At 41.7% G+C, this 17,495-nt stretch overlaps 1 protein-coding gene across 2 annotated transcripts in view; it reads right to left on the reverse strand.

Annotated features, from left to right (window-relative positions):
* Positions 1–665: 665 nt before the first annotated feature.
* slco3a1a (solute carrier organic anion transporter family member 3A1a) overlaps positions 666–17,495 on the reverse strand; it is a 36,800-nt gene continuing 19,970 nt past the window's right edge. For both annotated transcript variants that reach the window (XM_053427410.1, XM_053427409.1), the window contains 8 exons: positions 7,107–7,205; positions 6,757–7,020; positions 6,136–6,300; positions 5,848–6,046; positions 4,682–4,850; positions 4,246–4,418; positions 4,058–4,122; positions 666–2,404 (listed from right to left, as the gene is read on the reverse strand). In XM_053427410.1, the coding sequence (XP_053283385.1) occupies positions 2,052–2,404; positions 4,058–4,122; positions 4,246–4,418; positions 4,682–4,850; positions 5,848–6,046; positions 6,136–6,300; positions 6,757–7,020; positions 7,107–7,205 (1,487 nt within the window). In that variant the 3' untranslated portion in view covers positions 666–2,051. The remainder of the gene's footprint in view (positions 2,405–4,057; positions 4,123–4,245; positions 4,419–4,681; positions 4,851–5,847; positions 6,047–6,135; positions 6,301–6,756; positions 7,021–7,106; positions 7,206–17,495) is intronic.

The raw sequence follows: 17,495 nt of genomic DNA on the forward strand, positions 1-17,495 counted from the left end.
TGAATTATTCACAATATAGAATCCCATTAACAGCTTCTTAAAGACTGAATGGCTCCTTCTACTTGTGAATAGACTGAAAGCTGAAATGAGGAAGTCTCTCTCAGGTCAATACCTCACATCTTACTGAGTGAGCACTTAGCACTATATTGATCACCTTTGTATTATGAGCCGTGAAAAGAGATACACAGTTTCACACTCGTCCCTTAATGGTGCTTTTACACTTAGAGTGAGGGTTACAAAAGGTGAATGAGAGTATTGGATGGAAAATAACAGATTATATTCAGTATATTTAATCCTTACTCAGCTCAATAATACCCTTATTATATACAGTTGGTAATAACTGCCTTAGTAACAAGCGTATGTTACAACTTTTTTTGTTATTTCCATGGTGTGTGTTGACCTGGTGTTGACGAGTATAACTTAAGAAGTGTTATCTTAGATTTGAGTGTTGTCGTATCATGCCTCATTTTAATAAATGATGTTTGTGTTTTATTTCCTCGTACATTTCTAGTTTTTGCGTCTCATTTACTTTGTCTTTTGTTCAGTGTTTTTTAAAACTTTTAAATACATTCATGTGTTTTCTGAAGGTTGTTTAAAAAGATTAAAACCAAACCAAATATAAAGGTTAGAACTGGACACAACAAAAAAAAACCTTCACAATTCAGTACATTTTCTGAAAAATTATTTATTTCCAGAGTAAAATAAATGATATGTTGCCATACAAAAAGTGTAAGAAAACGGACTAATTCAAAACTGTAACTGCAGAGAGATCAGTAGAGGAGCAGGTCGTATTTGTCCAGATGCTTCAAAAAGACGTCCGGGAACATATTCAGTGTTGTTTGCTTCGTTTGCACACGCAGCTTCCTGTAACGTCCTTTACCCCAAATATCACGACTTAGCTTGAAGACACAGATTCTGTGTGTGTGTCTTTTTATCCCCACTAATGCAACATAATATAAATTGTCCAAAACCTTTAGAAACACATCCCAAGATTATGTTATATATATATATATATATACAGTATATATATAATTTATCCTTTCAAACACAGTCTAATGAAACATTCTGTGCCTAATGAAATCAAAATATATTACTCCTAATCTTTTAATGTCAAAACATAAAAGATATTACTCTTGACTTTTTAAATCTTAGCTCTCCCACTAGGTGCAAAAGTCAAAAGAAAAAGAAAATAAACATTCTTAATTCTTTCTTAATTGAATAATCCCTTATTAAGACATATTAGGCTGAATAAACTCTGCAGATGTAAAAAACAAACATGGAAATGAAACAAACCTGCAGTCTGACACGAGACGAGAAACAAACATGGACATTTTAAAGAGGAATTGCACATTTGCACCGGTGTGCCGGTGCCGTGATCCAGCAAGAGAACAAGAAACTGAACAGTGCATGATGACATCGACACACTCTTGTAGGAAGTTATTCCTCTTGACGTTCTGACGGTTAAAACATCTAATAGGCCACTATAATAAACCTGTCAGTGTTTCTGTTCTCTTTTCATAATAAGAAAACTTCCTGCATCAAAACAAAATGCATTCACTGATCTCAACTATTCCTTTGTAAACACTTGGCAACTTTTAAATATGAATTACTGGTAAAGAACCACCCAAACGTTTTATTTCAAACACATCTTGGTGCTGAGAGCGATAGACAGAACACACAGTGCACTGACTGAAAGGAGGCTAATTATTGTCTCCACACAGATCACTGGGATCATGACCTAAAAAAATATGGCAACTATCTTTGTCGCAGAATCTCGCCCGCTCACTAATAATCAACTAGGACCGAGCCTGACAGTACTGTAGAGATTTTTCTACCACCAAGTCAACACAGGAATTCACCGGCAACATGACGACACCTCGCCGATCGTAAACAACTAAAATGGACCCTTTGAAACATCTACAGAGGACGTTTCTCCTACGGCTTTAAATAGATTGCTTTGAAAAAAAACATTTTATTTCATCTTTTCAAGAAAAGACGAATAAAATCATCATGAACGTCCACGTTGTCCTTTTTTCCTGCTTTTTCACAAACTATAAAACTGACTCCATATTTTCACAAAGCTCGTGGTCCTCTAGGTTATATATGAACTTTGTCCGGTCCACTGGTTTAGGGCCGTCCGTGAGTGAGGGGTAAAACTCGGTCGTGGTCATGTAGCCCTCGTGAGTCTTGATGTACTTCTTGTAGTTCCTGTGTAGGCAATACCATGTGGTGGCGTAGAGGAGGAAGGCGACGCTTTTCAAGATGATGGCGAGGCTCACGTACAGATGCCGGTAAGCCACGTTGTCGTACAGCAGGCAGGCGCCCTTCTCACCGCAGTCCGAGCTCCAGAAAAGGCAAGTGGAGTCGATCCCAGCACCGAAGATCAGCGGAGGAGGGATGAAACCTGGAATACAGAGAAGAGCAAACTCAATCAGTTTCTATAAAAATGTCCTCATGTTTTATTTGTCATATGTAGGTGAAGGACAAAGACAAGTGCTGGACGAAGGGACAGGTGGGCTCAGAAATGCAATAAGAGCAATTATTAAATTGAAATAAAATAAAGTAAAAAGGCTCTCGCAGCACGGAGGCATGAAAAGTAAAATACAATATTATAATACTATAAACATTTAAGTACAGTACTGAGAAGCGTATACTATATAGAGATATGAATGCATAAGTTATTGCAAATATATATATGTAAGTTATGTTGATTCTAGATAAATGTTAAAAATGTTAGTTCATTTTTTTAACCTTATTTTCCTTTTTGTGTCACAATTTCATTACTACACAGTAAACTTCGGCCTCAATACATCACTTCTCCAGTTTAAAACCTCTGCTCAACAGACTTGAACAGTTTAACTTTAGTAACAAGTTTCTTATGTAAATTTACTTTGAAAGTCAGTCTCCAAGTAAACATGTATTTTAAAACTTGAACGTTTCATCTTGTTTCGAGCTGTAATGATTGAATCTTTCTTGAAGGAACAGTTTAGGGATATTTTGTGAGATGTGTTGATTAGATTTCTCTGCAGGAGTTACATTATAAAAGTCTCTCGTCTGTGAGGCCACACCCGGCAGCGGTTAGCTTAGCATTAAGACTGGAAACAGAGGGATACAGCTAGCCGGGCTCTTTGTCCATTTACATTTACATAAAGTTTTATAATCTTCATAAACACTCAAAGGGCTTAACATAAGATTCACACACACACACACACACACACACACACACACACACACACACACACACACACACACACACACACACACACACACACACACACACACACACACACACACACACACACACACACACACACACACACACACTATATATATATATATATATATATATATATTTATTCTATTCCTCGCACATCCCATTCTCATGCTGGGGCACAAACATCAGGGCAGGTTTAGTATTCAAAGTCTTGCCCAAGGACACTTTGACTTGCAGACTGGAGGGAGCGGGGAGCTGGGAATTGAACCCTGACCTTCCGTTCAGTGGGTGGCTGTGGCTCAGGAAGTGGACACAGACAGAGTTTTCTACGGATCAGGCACCACATTAAAGCAGGTAGCTGGTTTTAATGGTGTTGCTGGCCAGTGTATTTCTCTGTCGAGCCACTGTCTATAACTGGCAACTGGCGACTGGCTTTTCTTTACCAAACAGAGTATAATACTAAATACATTTTAAATATGTTGTTCTTTCCCTTAACACAAGAAAAAACAAACAGTGAAAAGCTTCCAAAATAAAACCACATTGTGTCTCTCATGTCCAGTTTGCGTACGCGTGTCTCCATAATCTCATTTTGATTTTCTTAGTTCCATTACTCCTCCCACCTCCATCTGTTTTTCCACTGTCATCAACTGTAATGTCGTGATTTAATCAACTTTATTTATTTATTCTCCATGTGGAAATAAACAAAACCAATAAAGCAGCTGAGGCTCATCGAGTCATACGTTTGTGTGAGTGATGAGATAATGTGGGTGAGGTACACGCACACACAGACACACACACACACACACACACACACACACACACACACAGAGGCTGTTTTCTTACCGAGGAGTCGCAGCAGGAGAAACAATACTCCGAGTGCGTATGATTTCAGCTCAGGGCTCACGGTCCTTGAGGAGAAGCAGATAGAAAACAGAGAATGAGATGTTTTCATCTTCAAATTGGATTCTGTCATTGTTCTTCCTACACTACATGCAGGGCCCTCCTGTTCGTTCATATCCACAATCCACTACCTGATCAGGATGATGACGGAGGGCGTCTGGGCCATGGCTCCGACCAGGCTGCAGGCACAGATCACACACAGGAAGATGAGAAACGACTCCTGGCAGCCCGGCATTGGACACTTCCCCGGAACCGCCGTGGCGTACTCGCTCTCGGTTGATATGCAGCCGCATCCCGTCAGATTCTGTGAATGGATTAAGAGGAAAACCGTGTTATATCTGCTGCGCACTGCTTTTAACATTAAGAAGAAGAAACGGGTGTCAGCGCACTGGAACTAAATGATCTGCTCTTAGAAATAGACAAACATTACTGATGAAACCTCTGTGGTGAGACTATACTCTCAGTGATGGTGGGATTTTGTACGCTGCTGAGCTGAGAGAAATGTGCATGTGATTCTATTGGAGAGGACAGGAGGATAACAAAGCACACGTGTAGCAGAATAAAGACCTTAGTGCCGTTAGATGCTGTTTGACTGTTTCCTCGTCGGGTGCAGCCGGCGAAGCAGGAGGACAGATACGTGATCCCGTTGGAGCCGCACACGGGGCTGATGGAGGAGGTGTAGCAGTTGCAGTGACTGATGCACTGAGCCTCTGGTTTCTCGCCCACCCGCAGAGTTCTGAACGGAGAGAGGAAAATAAATAAAGCTGAGTGTCCTTTTGCACTGAAAGAGCCGACGAGGTCCGTGAAAGACAGAATCAAAGAAGCACTCGTGACCCTTTATCGGTAACACCACGGGTCTCCGGTGTACTGTTAACATCTCCATGGAAACTGCAACGTCGCGGGAGCAGGTGGGGGTCAGGCCGATCGACAACCAGTAAAACCCTGAAGTCTCTATTTCCACATGGTCCCCATATGGACGGACAAATCCTACTCTCATAACGATGTAAACGCAGCCATAAGCCGGGACATCAACAATTCAACATGTGTCTGTAGCACAAAAACAACCTGACAAGTGTTTTAGTTTTTAATTGAGCTAAAGAAGAAACTCTGAGCTGATGCAGATCGAACCTGCAGGGTAAAAAAAAAAAAAAATCGAGATATTTATGTGGATCCAATAAAAACCTCCAAACACATGGGTCCAGAGAAATGTTTGTTTTTCTTCATCGGGTAAAAAGGCAATGACCACAGCTTTATATATATATCAATAACAGCCTCTGATGATCGAATATGGACTGAAGGACCTGACATTTATATCAAACACACACAACACAAAAGATTGTACACAATATTCACTAAGGTTTGGTGTGTGTCATAAAATCATTACTGCGTAAAAGACAAATAATTTTTCACCCCTTTCTCTTGTTCTCCCCCCCCCCCCTTATAGCGTAGGCTTATAATGTGTGACGCTATGACACTGTCATACTGAGGAAATTAATATAACTGTCCTAATATTTTTTTCTTGTTCTAATTTATTACTTGGTACTTTCTAAAAAAATCTCATGTTTATATATTTAACATTACATTTTTTTTAAATCACTAGGTGTGACACTATTTCTATGAAAAGTACAATACCAATTAAGCACGATTGATTGATAGTCATTTTAACTGTTTACTGTGTCGGGCTTTAAATACACATGGCTGCAGCTTCCTCGGTTATTGAGTGATTCTCTTACTCGTTGCCATATGGGACCGTCACCCCAGCGACGGGACCCGTGTCGCAGCCCAGGAAGAGGAAGGAGACGTAGCAGGCGGTGGAGATCAGGTTGACCAGCATGGCCATGCGAATGGCTCCCAGTGCCGACAGGTTCAGCTTCTTCACCAGCAGGCCGCCCATGAAGATCCCCAGACACGCACACGGGATAGCTGTCATACCTTTAAAAAAACAAAATAAAACCAGTTTATTACACCGTCTGTTAAACAGGCAGAGTGAGATTGTTCACAGGTTGGATCTGAGCACAGACCTAACAGCTGGTTGGCTGAGGTGGTGGTGAGGTTGAACTGCTGCTCCAGGTATTTCCCCAGGAAGGCAGCGAAGCCGGCCACGACGGCGATCTCCATGCACGCAGCCAGGACGATGCAGGTGAACACCGGGTTCGACAGGAGGTGCTTGGTCACCTTGGGAATCACTGGACAAACAGAGAGAAGGAAGGATCACGATGAATATCCAAGTGCACAAGGGTTAGCAGGACAGACGGGATTCTCTTGATTGAAGTTGTAAGATTTAAAATAAATGAAATATACCCCGATGAAATCTCAATGAATCAAACTTGTTCTGCTTTGGTTTCATGAAGTATGTATAAGCACATTTTTATTATGTGGATTTCCTCTACATTTAAAACATGTAATTTGCTGCAGAGGTGGAACAAACTGCAACTAAGTACTAATGAGGAACTTTGCTTTAGTCCTTATTCTGCTTTTTAAAAGTAGTTGGAATTAGTTTTACACAGAAAACCTGTTACAAGTCAATATAATATAATGGCTTTTTTAAATTATCATCTGCTTATTTACCACGGAAGTAGAATATACTACACAATATTGCTAAAACCCAACACTGAAAACACTGTAGTGCTGTGCGCGCTCACCCCTGAGTTGCTGACAGCAGGTGGGGCTGTTCGCCGGCTCTTGGCTGCATACGACCCCGTTGCTGGGCTTTGGAGTCTCTGTGTAGTCTGTATGAGAGGGAGGAAGCATAACCTGCTCGTTCTCTGCCCCCTCCTCCCTCGGCAGCGACTGAGGGAAGCCAAACATGAAGAGAGCCGAGCAAAAGAGTAAGGCACCGCACAGGAGGAAGCCTGCCCACCAGGCCCCGATCCACCGCGGGTCCTCTGGAGTGATGCCCAGCTTATCTGATGGAGAGGCACAGCAGGAGTCAGTGGAGCGCTCGCACAGGGAAACACAACGATACAAAGCCGGAGAGATAATGAAAAGTCACCTGTGTCAATGAAGATGGCATCCACATAGTACTTAGTGCAGAGGGAGCCGAGGATGAAGCCACAGGCAGGACCGAACACCAGCGTGGAGAAGAGGATTCCTGCACAGAAATTACAAACAAAGAACAACTTCAATGTTTGCTCTCAGTCATTTGGGACTTTAATGAATATATGTTTATGGTGACAGAAGCAAGTAGGAACATTGTACAGTGGAACGTTATCAACCAAAATCTTTAGACACTGTATAATAATGTTAATGCCTTTTAGATAAACCAAAAAATTGACTGTAGGTGTGAACATTAGTGTGATTGCTTGTCTGTCTCTGTATGTCAGTGCTGTGATACACTGGCAACCCCGCATCGCCTAATGTCAGCTAGGATTAGCTCTAGCTACCCCCCCCGACCCTGAAGGCACGGTCATGTTTCAGAGGCAAACTTTGGCAAATAAAACATTTGCTTCCTGTGGCACTGCAAATCACATGGACTTCAACTTTGGTGAACTGTGACCCGAGATATTTTCTGTGTATGTGTGGGACTGTGCACTTAAAGGGTGTGGTTTTGTTGGGTTCATTGTTTTAAAAAAGGTGAGAGAAAGACAAATGTAATTTGATCATGAAAGCAATTTTACACCCGCTGTCCATCAAGGAAAGACCCTGTGCTGTCTTAGGTTTAATGTGGGTCTCCAGCGTCTCCACCTTCTATGTCTTGTTTGCTTTTATGTGGCTTTTTCAGAAGGTGGAGGGTTGAAGCTCGACAGCAAAAAACATTTAGGCTGCCGTGAAAGATCAAATCTAGCCACTTAAATCCACGAGGTGAGCGGTGGCAGCTCACAAGGCGACTGTGCTCTTTACAATCACACGCGCCAAACCCCCTCACGCTCGCTGGGTAACACACTGAACAGACAGTAACAAACACACGCATGGACCAGTTGTTTTGCGTTGCCCCAGTTTGCTCTGGTGGGCAGCTGGAGATGAGAATATGGAGCCTGATCCAAAATCCTCATTAGAGCGCTGTCAGCAGGGTGAGAGTGTGATGCTGTGACTCAGATAAGTTCAGTTTGGGAGATGAATCTCTGCCTGGAAGTTTGTCCTGTGATCTGTGTGTATAACTCGATTGTCGTATGTTGTGTTGGACCGATCAAAACGTTTCACAACAACAGCAATGCCAGAGATTCAAATTATATTATCACCACAAACGCCGCTTCCTCCTCCTCCTGCTTTTGCAGCACGAGCAACGTCCCGTTCACCGGCTGCCGAACGGTTTTTTGCTCAAGTGCCAGAAGCAGCCACTTAACGCACATGCATGGAAACTGTGACTAAGCTTTGTGAGAGCGAGCGAGCGAGCGAGGGAGTGCACGGCCTGCTTCCTGCCTTGACCACCCACATAGGAAGGGAGTCGACCCATTTCACATAGCTGTAGCCTCATTCACATCATAGTTTATTCTTCAAATGAAGGAAATGGCTCACGGCTTTGTTAGGTGCGGCCTCTGTGCCTATAAAGTAGTAAAAACAGGCTGATTTAGGCAAAGCGAGGGGTGAAACAAAATCAAAGCAGTTTTCATAGTGGTTGGGAGCATATCTCTTCTTTTTCCACACAAATGAAACTTATTTTGAGGTGCACAGTCAGATACAGATGAGTGTCCATCCGAGATGAGAGCATGACAGGTTTCCCCCTGCTGGCGTCTTTGCAATATGTAAAGAAGGCAGGTAGCAGGAAAAGGCTAACTTCCTCTCTGCTGACAGGTCCTAATGCAGCCAAATCTGAAACTACACTTTAAAACAACCAAGGTGAAGCAACAGCCTTTAACCACATCCAGCAGCCAGAGAGCTGCAGCCGCTGTGTGACTACAGCGAATTTGCCTGCGGTGCAGCAGATGAGGAGTGTGCGCTCTCGGCATCGAGTGTTTCCTTAGAAACCAAGTGTTGTCTCGTCGTAGCAACAACATCACAACGGCTCTAACCACAGGAAACCTCAGAGAGGAAGTTCAGTTCGTGAAATCACCTTCAGGGAGATGGCGGCTCAGCCGAAGCCCACGACTCCCAACGACCACGGAGGTGGATAAATGTTTCCACAGAGGTCCTGTGCCTGTTCCCCGATTGTGTAGGAAAGGCTGTCTCCTTGATGATAACATTGTGCCACAGAACGATTCCCGCGTGAGGAAAAGATCACTAATCTATGAAAGACCACGCGTTCCTTATCAATCTGCACCGCGTGAACAAGAAAGGAGGGGCCTGCGGTTTTTTGAAGTTGGTGATAAAGTTCTCGTGAAAAATAAATACAAACGTGTTTCATCGCTTTTTTTCGTTATTGTCTTGAGGTCAAAGGCAGCAGAAGAAAAGCATATGCAGCAAAGCTCAGGCTTTTATAACAGGATTAAGCTGCATGAGCATGAACTGGATCTTGTAGTCAAAACACAAGCAAAATGTCACGTCCAACACTGCTCCTGCTTGGTTTCTCTCACTTTTCCCTTCATCCATGAGAATCCACTCGGCCTGAGAAGTTTAAAATGAAAACAAATTTCTTTGGAAAGACTAAAAACACCAAATCTAAACTTTCTCTGTTTAGCAATCCAGTTAGACCTTCAAGGTTTTAGGTTTTTCATGCTAAGCTAAGCCAGCCTTTACGACAGAACCCTTCCCAAACCTCAAACTCAAAATCTTTTGTCCAAACTTGGCCCAGTTCATAACCTGTACGGGACTGTATAGTTTCATTGTGGAATATTTCATGGCACACTGTGTGAAGTTGCGAATTATAATTTTCACAGTTGACATGTTTATCAGCTGCCTTCAAAAGGTGCTTGTAAGTAGATTTTTCTTTTAATTCTATTTTTATTTTTGTCCCTGTTCTCAGTTTGACAGTTGTATCTGTCGGCTAGTTTTATCGGGCCGATATGAGCTTGTCACAGACACGTATCAGCGTTTATGTTTATTTAGATGAGCTGATATAAAAACTTTAATTTTGCTTTCTTTATTTGTTAATAAGCAATGCAGCAAACATGGGCATTTAAGTTTATATTTTATGTAAAAATTGTATTTATTGCCTTTAGAAATGTTTCTCTCTTTACTATTGGTATTGGCTTCGGCCCCAAAAATCCATATAAGTCGAGCTCTAGATTTGATTATATTATGTTATATATATGTATATATGTGTTTTTCTATGTATAAACAGACTTGTGTGTGCAGGGACTGAGCAGAGATCAATTATAGGTGAGCATTAATCTGAGCTGAGGGGTCTGCTTCATGTGAAGGATTCCCCTGGGCTTGTATATATTGACATATTGGTTACTTTGATTATAAACTTCTCTTTCCCATCAACCTCGGTGCTTCCTCCTAATCTAATTGCAAATAACTAACTCAGACTGTGAGACCTTTGCTCTCAGGTCAAAATAAAAAGACAACTGTGCCTGGCCTGTACTGGGTCATATTTCATGTTTGTTCCCGACAGGATTTAACAAAAAAAAGAGAAGAAGTTAAGCACATAAAATCTCCGTGAAGGACAATACACAAGCACAGCCGCGGGTCTAATCTTTGTACACTACTTTTCCAAACGGCCTCTAAATCCCATTTCCCTTCCTGCAGTCCTGTTATGAGATAAGTACAAAACAAACTAATTTGTTCATGTTGTAGTTCACCTGAGCCTTTTAGTATCCTGTGAATTAAACTCTCAGGGGAGCATGTCAGATGCAATTCAATAACAAAGCTGGGCTCTAGCGTTTTTGTCTCCCTCTAATATGTTTAGAGACCAAGTGAAAAGACTGGGAGACCGGGCGTCCGTCCACGAGGTTCGTCCACTTCCTGATGTTAATCAAACCACAGATGCATCACACGACCTTCACAGCACATTCGTAAAGTTACGCACATATTCGGGTTTAGAGTTTTAATTTGGGTTACTGCTTAAAAAGGTTTACATGCTTTCAGATGAACACACACACCAAGTTCACCAGCTGCCTCTGCCTACTGTTTTGCATTAGTATGATTGGCCTAAGTGTTTGTTTGAGGACTATTTGATTGGCTGGTGTCTCACCATAAGGGTGCAGAGGTGCAATATCGGCCAGAACCATTGACGAGGACCAATGTTTGACAAAAAAAATTATACATTAAATTATAAAAAAGAAAAAAACTGGAAAAACTGAATAAGTCTCCTTTGGTAAATGGTCTGTATTTATACAGCCCTTTTCTAATCTTTTAGCCATTCACCTATTCACACACACATTCATACAGTGTTTCTATGGGCATCACTTTTTCTATGAGAAGAAGTTCAGTATCTTACCCAAGGACACTTCGGCATGCAGAATGGGGACGTATGGGATGAAGGTTGAATACGAAAGTACAGAGAGCGTTTGTTTGTGTATCTTGTGCAAACTGTTGATCAGAATCTTTATTTCATGTGTTGTGTTTGTGGTTCAGCAGAAATGGGTCGTGCTGTTTCACACACAAGCACATGAGCAGGTTATAGGACCCGTCCTGCATCGTACAGAAGAGATTGTTCGAGCAAAAGACTGGGCTGCCCTCTCCTGAGAGTAACGTAGTGCCATGCAAAACCAAGTGGGAGGCCAATTTATCGCTGCTCGACAATTACACGAGGTTCTGCACAAAGCTATAAGAGGCCACGCTCCCAGAGATTTGTTTCTTTAAACCCTCCAACTCAACTGCTTGAGACTATAAAAACCAATGCATTGTGAGGTTAAAAAGAAAAAGCTCTAAGGCAAATGGAAATGTCAGATACATTACAGCTGCACAGTCCAGAGTTCATTTCCGCCTCTCACTGTACAAAGGGAATTCCTTCTCCTCCTCCGTTAATCCCGCTCAAGTCGCCTCAGTAATCCCCAGGCTAAATAAGAGCAGAGGGACGCTGCGTTGAGGGAGGCTAAACAAGAGCTTGTGCCACTTTCACATGGAGCCAGACTGAAGCCGAGTGTGAGCTAAATGATCACTGAAGATAAAGCCCAGAGCCAGTGTGTCCGATGTCCACGATGCGGCCTGAGAGTGGATTTATGTCAGACGGTCAACACAGAGCACGGACCAGGAAGTACATAAAGCAGACGCACGATTTTAAGGTCGTCTTAAAAGTAACGATTACATTTTAAGATTGTGAGATTTATGGAGCTTTCAAACACAACAGCTCTCTCTTCCCCCGGCTGCTGTACATCAGGCCATAACATCCTCCGCGTAAAGACAGGTTTTAAGACTCAGGAGACTTGAGAGAGTAAATTGCTCAAACAGGCGACGTCAGACCGTTTCCTGCACGTCCGCCGACAGTCGGCTGGCATCACTCACTCTGACGGTTACACAAAAGATTCAGACAATTATGACAACACCTTGACTGAGACGAATCCACGCACCGCACCTACAGTAACAAGCTGCCATCTGCTTCCTGGCAACACGCTGCCTCCGCTCTCATCAGCTGCACAGAGACAGCTCAGCTGTTTACAGTAGCTTGTCAGGGATGTTTTACAGCAAGGAAGAGCATAAACTTCAGAGCTTCTTATCTATGGTGCTGAATGGAAAATGAGCCACATGGTAATGACTTTTATTCTATAGAAGAAAAGATTAAACATTTTTTATGATCCTGTGTGGCTGATCAATGATTCTGATTAAATCTTTTAATGATGCCGTCAGGCGTGAAGCTTCGCTAGTTTATACTGCCGGCATGTTTCAGTCATCGTATTTTTCAACCCCTGTCCTATGTTTATTAATATGGTGTGTGAATGAATGGTTCTCCACACACCTTTAGAATCAGTTCAGCAGGTCGCCCCCGACTAGCAGCTGTGACATGGCGACAGTTGCCACATTGGATCTTATGGGGCAACTGGGCAAGGCCCAGTACGATCAAAATAAAAATTTTAGGCTTTTATTGGTGAAATAAAAACACTTTAAGTCAACGTTTCCTGGACATTGTAGCCACGGCTGCCTGGCCTGGCCTGGCATGAATCATCTAGCATCTGGCATATATCCACTGTCTGGTACATTCTCTTGCTACTGAGCTGGTGCCTACACTGTGCAGCTGACAAATAGCATGATAATACTAATTCACCTCTAAAGAGTCATTTGTAAATGGTGAAAATGTCCTTATTAATACTGTTATTCAACATGCTGTCTTCACTTGTTTGTCCCTGTGGCATCTCACAGTTTTCCCTTAGTAAAAAACCTGATATCACAAAAACTTTTTCTCCACTGACCAACATTATGAAAGAGTGTCTGTAAACTTTTGACAGAACTCTTCCAACTATAAAAAAGGTAAATTATTAATGTTCCTTTATCATTTGAAAAATTATAACCATCATTTCCGTTCTACATTGTATTTGTAAAATTTGAGCTGGATTACATTATAGCCCACAGTACATATATGTGGAGGATCTATCTGACAAAACCACTGATAAAACAGGACATATACGGAAGCTTGAGCCCTCCTGCACCTTGCTTTCTGCTTTGGTTCCCACTCGGCCTTTTGCTGCACGTCTTTGTCATTTCACGCTGACGTTATCCCCCCCCCCCCCCCCCCATGATATGTGTGAAAATGACACACATAAAAGGGGAAATGAGCTGGTGGCTGTGCTTTTTGATTACAAACTGCCGATTTCATCTCCTGTTGCGGTTCAAACGAGCCGTGTGAAAGAAACACACTGGTGTTTCATCCGTGCTCGGGCACTGAATAATACAATAAAAATCAATCAGTCAGGTATAGATAACCATTACAATAAATGTCACATTAAAATATAGGTTTAAAGACATATTTTTGCTCCTGAGTGAAGATTGTGGTTTTAAACTCTCCTTTATGAGCAGAGAATCACAAGCATTTTTATAATCTGAGGTCTATCAGCTATGTGTTATACCTCCTCACCCTGCTTACATGATGTATAATCATTACATTGATATATCTTGAACGTTTGCAATCACAGTGACTGGTCAAATCGCCAGCTTGTTTAAATGTTTACCCTGTATATTTACCACATAGCCTGTTGCTCTGTGGGTTTCTTTAACCAGGTCAGTACATTCGACTCATTACCGGCTGAAAACAGGGGCGTTTTAAGCAGCTAAACACAAGCTTAAGATAAAAAGACACACGTCAGCATGTGTCTCGTTTCAATAAGAAGGCATTTCAATATCAGCTTTTATATGTCACTCAAGTACAAGCAATTTAAGAGAGGGGTTACATAATGTCCTGTTTCTGGTCAATCTGCTCTTAACAAATATGGACTTTGCTAAACACATTGTACCTGTATTGAAATTTCTGGAAAAAGAAACTTCAAACACTCAAGGAATATTCTAACTTCCTGTCCGGTCTCTGTAGAGTTCTTTTTTTGGGCTGTCACATCTTATCTCCATCCTAAAGTCATTTGTCTGAATGCGCTCTGAGGGGAACTGACGAAATTCTTATCTTACATTTCTCAAACCATCGGCCTGAGGACCCACTTCCTCGTCTATCTTTGGATGACACTCAGACTCAGAGGCTCCGTGACACTCGCTTAACACTTAGGACGTGAACTTGAGAACAACAAAAACAAGCAGGAAATGAAATAATTCAGACGTGAGAAATTCCTTTACTGGGATCAGGTATGATTTAAATTCTGTAAACATGAAGCAGAAGCCAGATATGATGGGGGTATGATGACGTCAGGGCGTGCAGGTCCCTGCGGCAGGATTAAACACAAACAGGTAAAAGTCGTGCCAACGTCGACTCCGAGGTGAAGTCTATTTTAATGAGGTAGAGAGAAGATTAATGGCGACCAAATCTTCAGTGATCCATAAGTAAGCACTAACAGCATTAGACAACAGCTTTCACCAGAGGAAGTGGAGCCTCAGCCCACCTAAGTGGCTTTCAGCGTCAACCTCAACTTCTGTCGTCAATGACAACACAACAAAAAAAAAATTTCCCAATAGATAGACTGTAGTTTCTCTGTCCTATTAAGGACATCAGGTATTGCCAAAAAGCCAACTATTAATAAGATTAAAATCTGATTAACAAAAATGCATTTTGGGGTTTATTTGGTCGGAAATGTGAAAAATACATCATAAAAAATATACATGGATGGACAATAATTTGCATTTTGTCATTCTATCTCTGAGAAGGTGAAATCATTTTTTTTTCCCAACGATGCTCAGAGTTTACTCAGTTATATATTACCGTTCTAATCATATATGACAAGAACATTCAGTTCAGAAAACTAAATTCTGCAACTTCATGAAGCCAGAAACAGAAAACTATTTGAGCTTGAACTGACTTGACTCATATAATTATCGGAAATTGTTGCTGCAAATTTTTCCATAAATAGAAAAGTTGATTACCAACATATTGGTCCAGCTCTGGATAATAAGTGAGACAAAACACTGGTTGGTTGGAGTGTTGGTCAGCTGTTCAGCCATGACCTAAATAACGTGCCAAAGCTTAAAGTGTGCTCTCGACTCGCATTCAAATGCCATTACATCAGCATGATCCGCCTCTAACTTCAGCTTACACCCAAACTTATCAAATTTGAAACCAGCGCTCTGCACACGTGAGTCTATGACGTGACATCAAATCAGCGTTTTCTCCTCTAGTCGACGTTTAACTTCCGAAGCAGACGATTGTTGCGACGGTTTCACTGAGGCCATATGGTTTGCTATAAAAAAAAGTGCAGCTCAAGGACACATTTAAAACTATTAGCTTTCTGACCTCGAGGATGAACGGTGGGGTTACTGCAGAGCGTAGTCCAGGCTGCGGCCGGCCGACAACACAAGGCTCCTCGGCGGCTCTCAACACCCTGTCATGTTAAGCCGAGCTCTGGCTCAATCTAAGCCTCTGAGAGGTCGAGGCCTGAAGTGGGAGGTCAGCGCCAGGCCTTGCTCCCTCATATCCCTCTACTTTAACAGACTCCTGACACGAGTCTAGACCGCTGATAACAGATCATGTTTATGTAGCAGAACAATCAAGTGACTGACACACTGTACAGCTGGTGTTGTGCGACATCTTTAATTCTACAAAACAACGACTTGTTTTACTGCTTCACCACTGTTTCATAAACTACTGTCCAGCCGTTTACAGACATGACCTGTGGGAATTAAACCAGTGCTTGCACAGCAACAAATCTTCAGCATTATTCAGGTGAGAGGTGGAGCAGCATGATGCAGCAGGAAGTGACAGACAGGAAGTGACCTAGTAACTCTGCTGCAGAGATCACATGATGCGGTTCTCTCTTGAAACTCATCTGGGTTATCCAAGTGTATGACACTGCTTTTTCAGCGGGAGACATTCGTATTCTTTTTGTTTCTGTCATTTATAAAATAACTGAATGCTAATTATACAGATATAATAATTAATTCAAACCTCACTTTATATGTCAGATTAGGTTTTGTTAAATTAGTTTGAGTCACACATCAGGGGCAGCGGCAACTGAGCTGCCACATTATTTAGTGACAATACAGAGAAACTTCCCTCGAGTAAAACACACTTCTGTGTAAAGGAGAAGAAAAAAAAAGAGCAATGGAATAAACCCACAAAGTCAATGAAAACCCACATCTGGTCCTCTGACATTATGTAAGACATGGGTAGGAACACAGTATGGGAGTGTTCATTTCCTGTGTTATCTAACTGATAGATACCACAATAACAAAATCTAATAATAATAACAGATCCTGGTAATGGGCATGGCGGAAATTACAAGTGGGGGAAAAACAGCTGTTATATTTAATGTAAACCAACAAAAGACCAGTCCATAAAACTCCCAGTGTGGATGAAGAGCTGCCATCATGTTCGAAACTCAGACATTTCCATTTGCTGTGATTGATGAAGATTCGATTTTACGAGGTCCTGTGGTTTCCAGGCAATTTCCAGGAAACTCAGTTTTTACTCAGAAATTACTCAGATAAGGGAAAAGAAGAAGAAGCCGTTACAGTTATTGAGAAGCCAACGGTTATGTTCAAGGATTTGCGCAACTCGAATGAACGCCTCCACCAACGAGTCACGTTCCAGTACAAAATGTATCACTCCATCGTCTTATCCTTCAGACACTTGTGATAATAATGTCTTAATTACTGTCTTAATGATTAAGTTATGGCAAAAAAAAATATTTGTGAGATCACAGCGAGTTTGTCCTTTGACAACCAAACTGTAAATGGTTCATCCTCGAGTCGAGCTGAGAGTGTTGGACAATACAAAAAAAAAAAAGTCCTCAAGGCATCGACTGCACGTAAAGATGATCGGACGGACAACCAGGAAACACGTACAAATGTTGGATGTCTTGTAAAAAATACTCAATTATTCAGTGAGTAAGTGATAAATAGTTGATAAACAGATTTTCATGAAAGCACCTGTTTTCATGATACATACTATTTCATGACATAATATATAGATATTCTATAGATGTTGAGGTGAATTTTTGATTTGATCAAAATACATTTCTAAAGAGTGTGTATC

The sequence above is a fragment of the Pleuronectes platessa genome, chromosome 7 (assembly GCF_947347685.1).
Source record: "Pleuronectes platessa chromosome 7, fPlePla1.1, whole genome shotgun sequence".
Classification (NCBI taxonomy): domain Eukaryota; kingdom Metazoa; phylum Chordata; class Actinopteri; order Pleuronectiformes; family Pleuronectidae; genus Pleuronectes; species Pleuronectes platessa.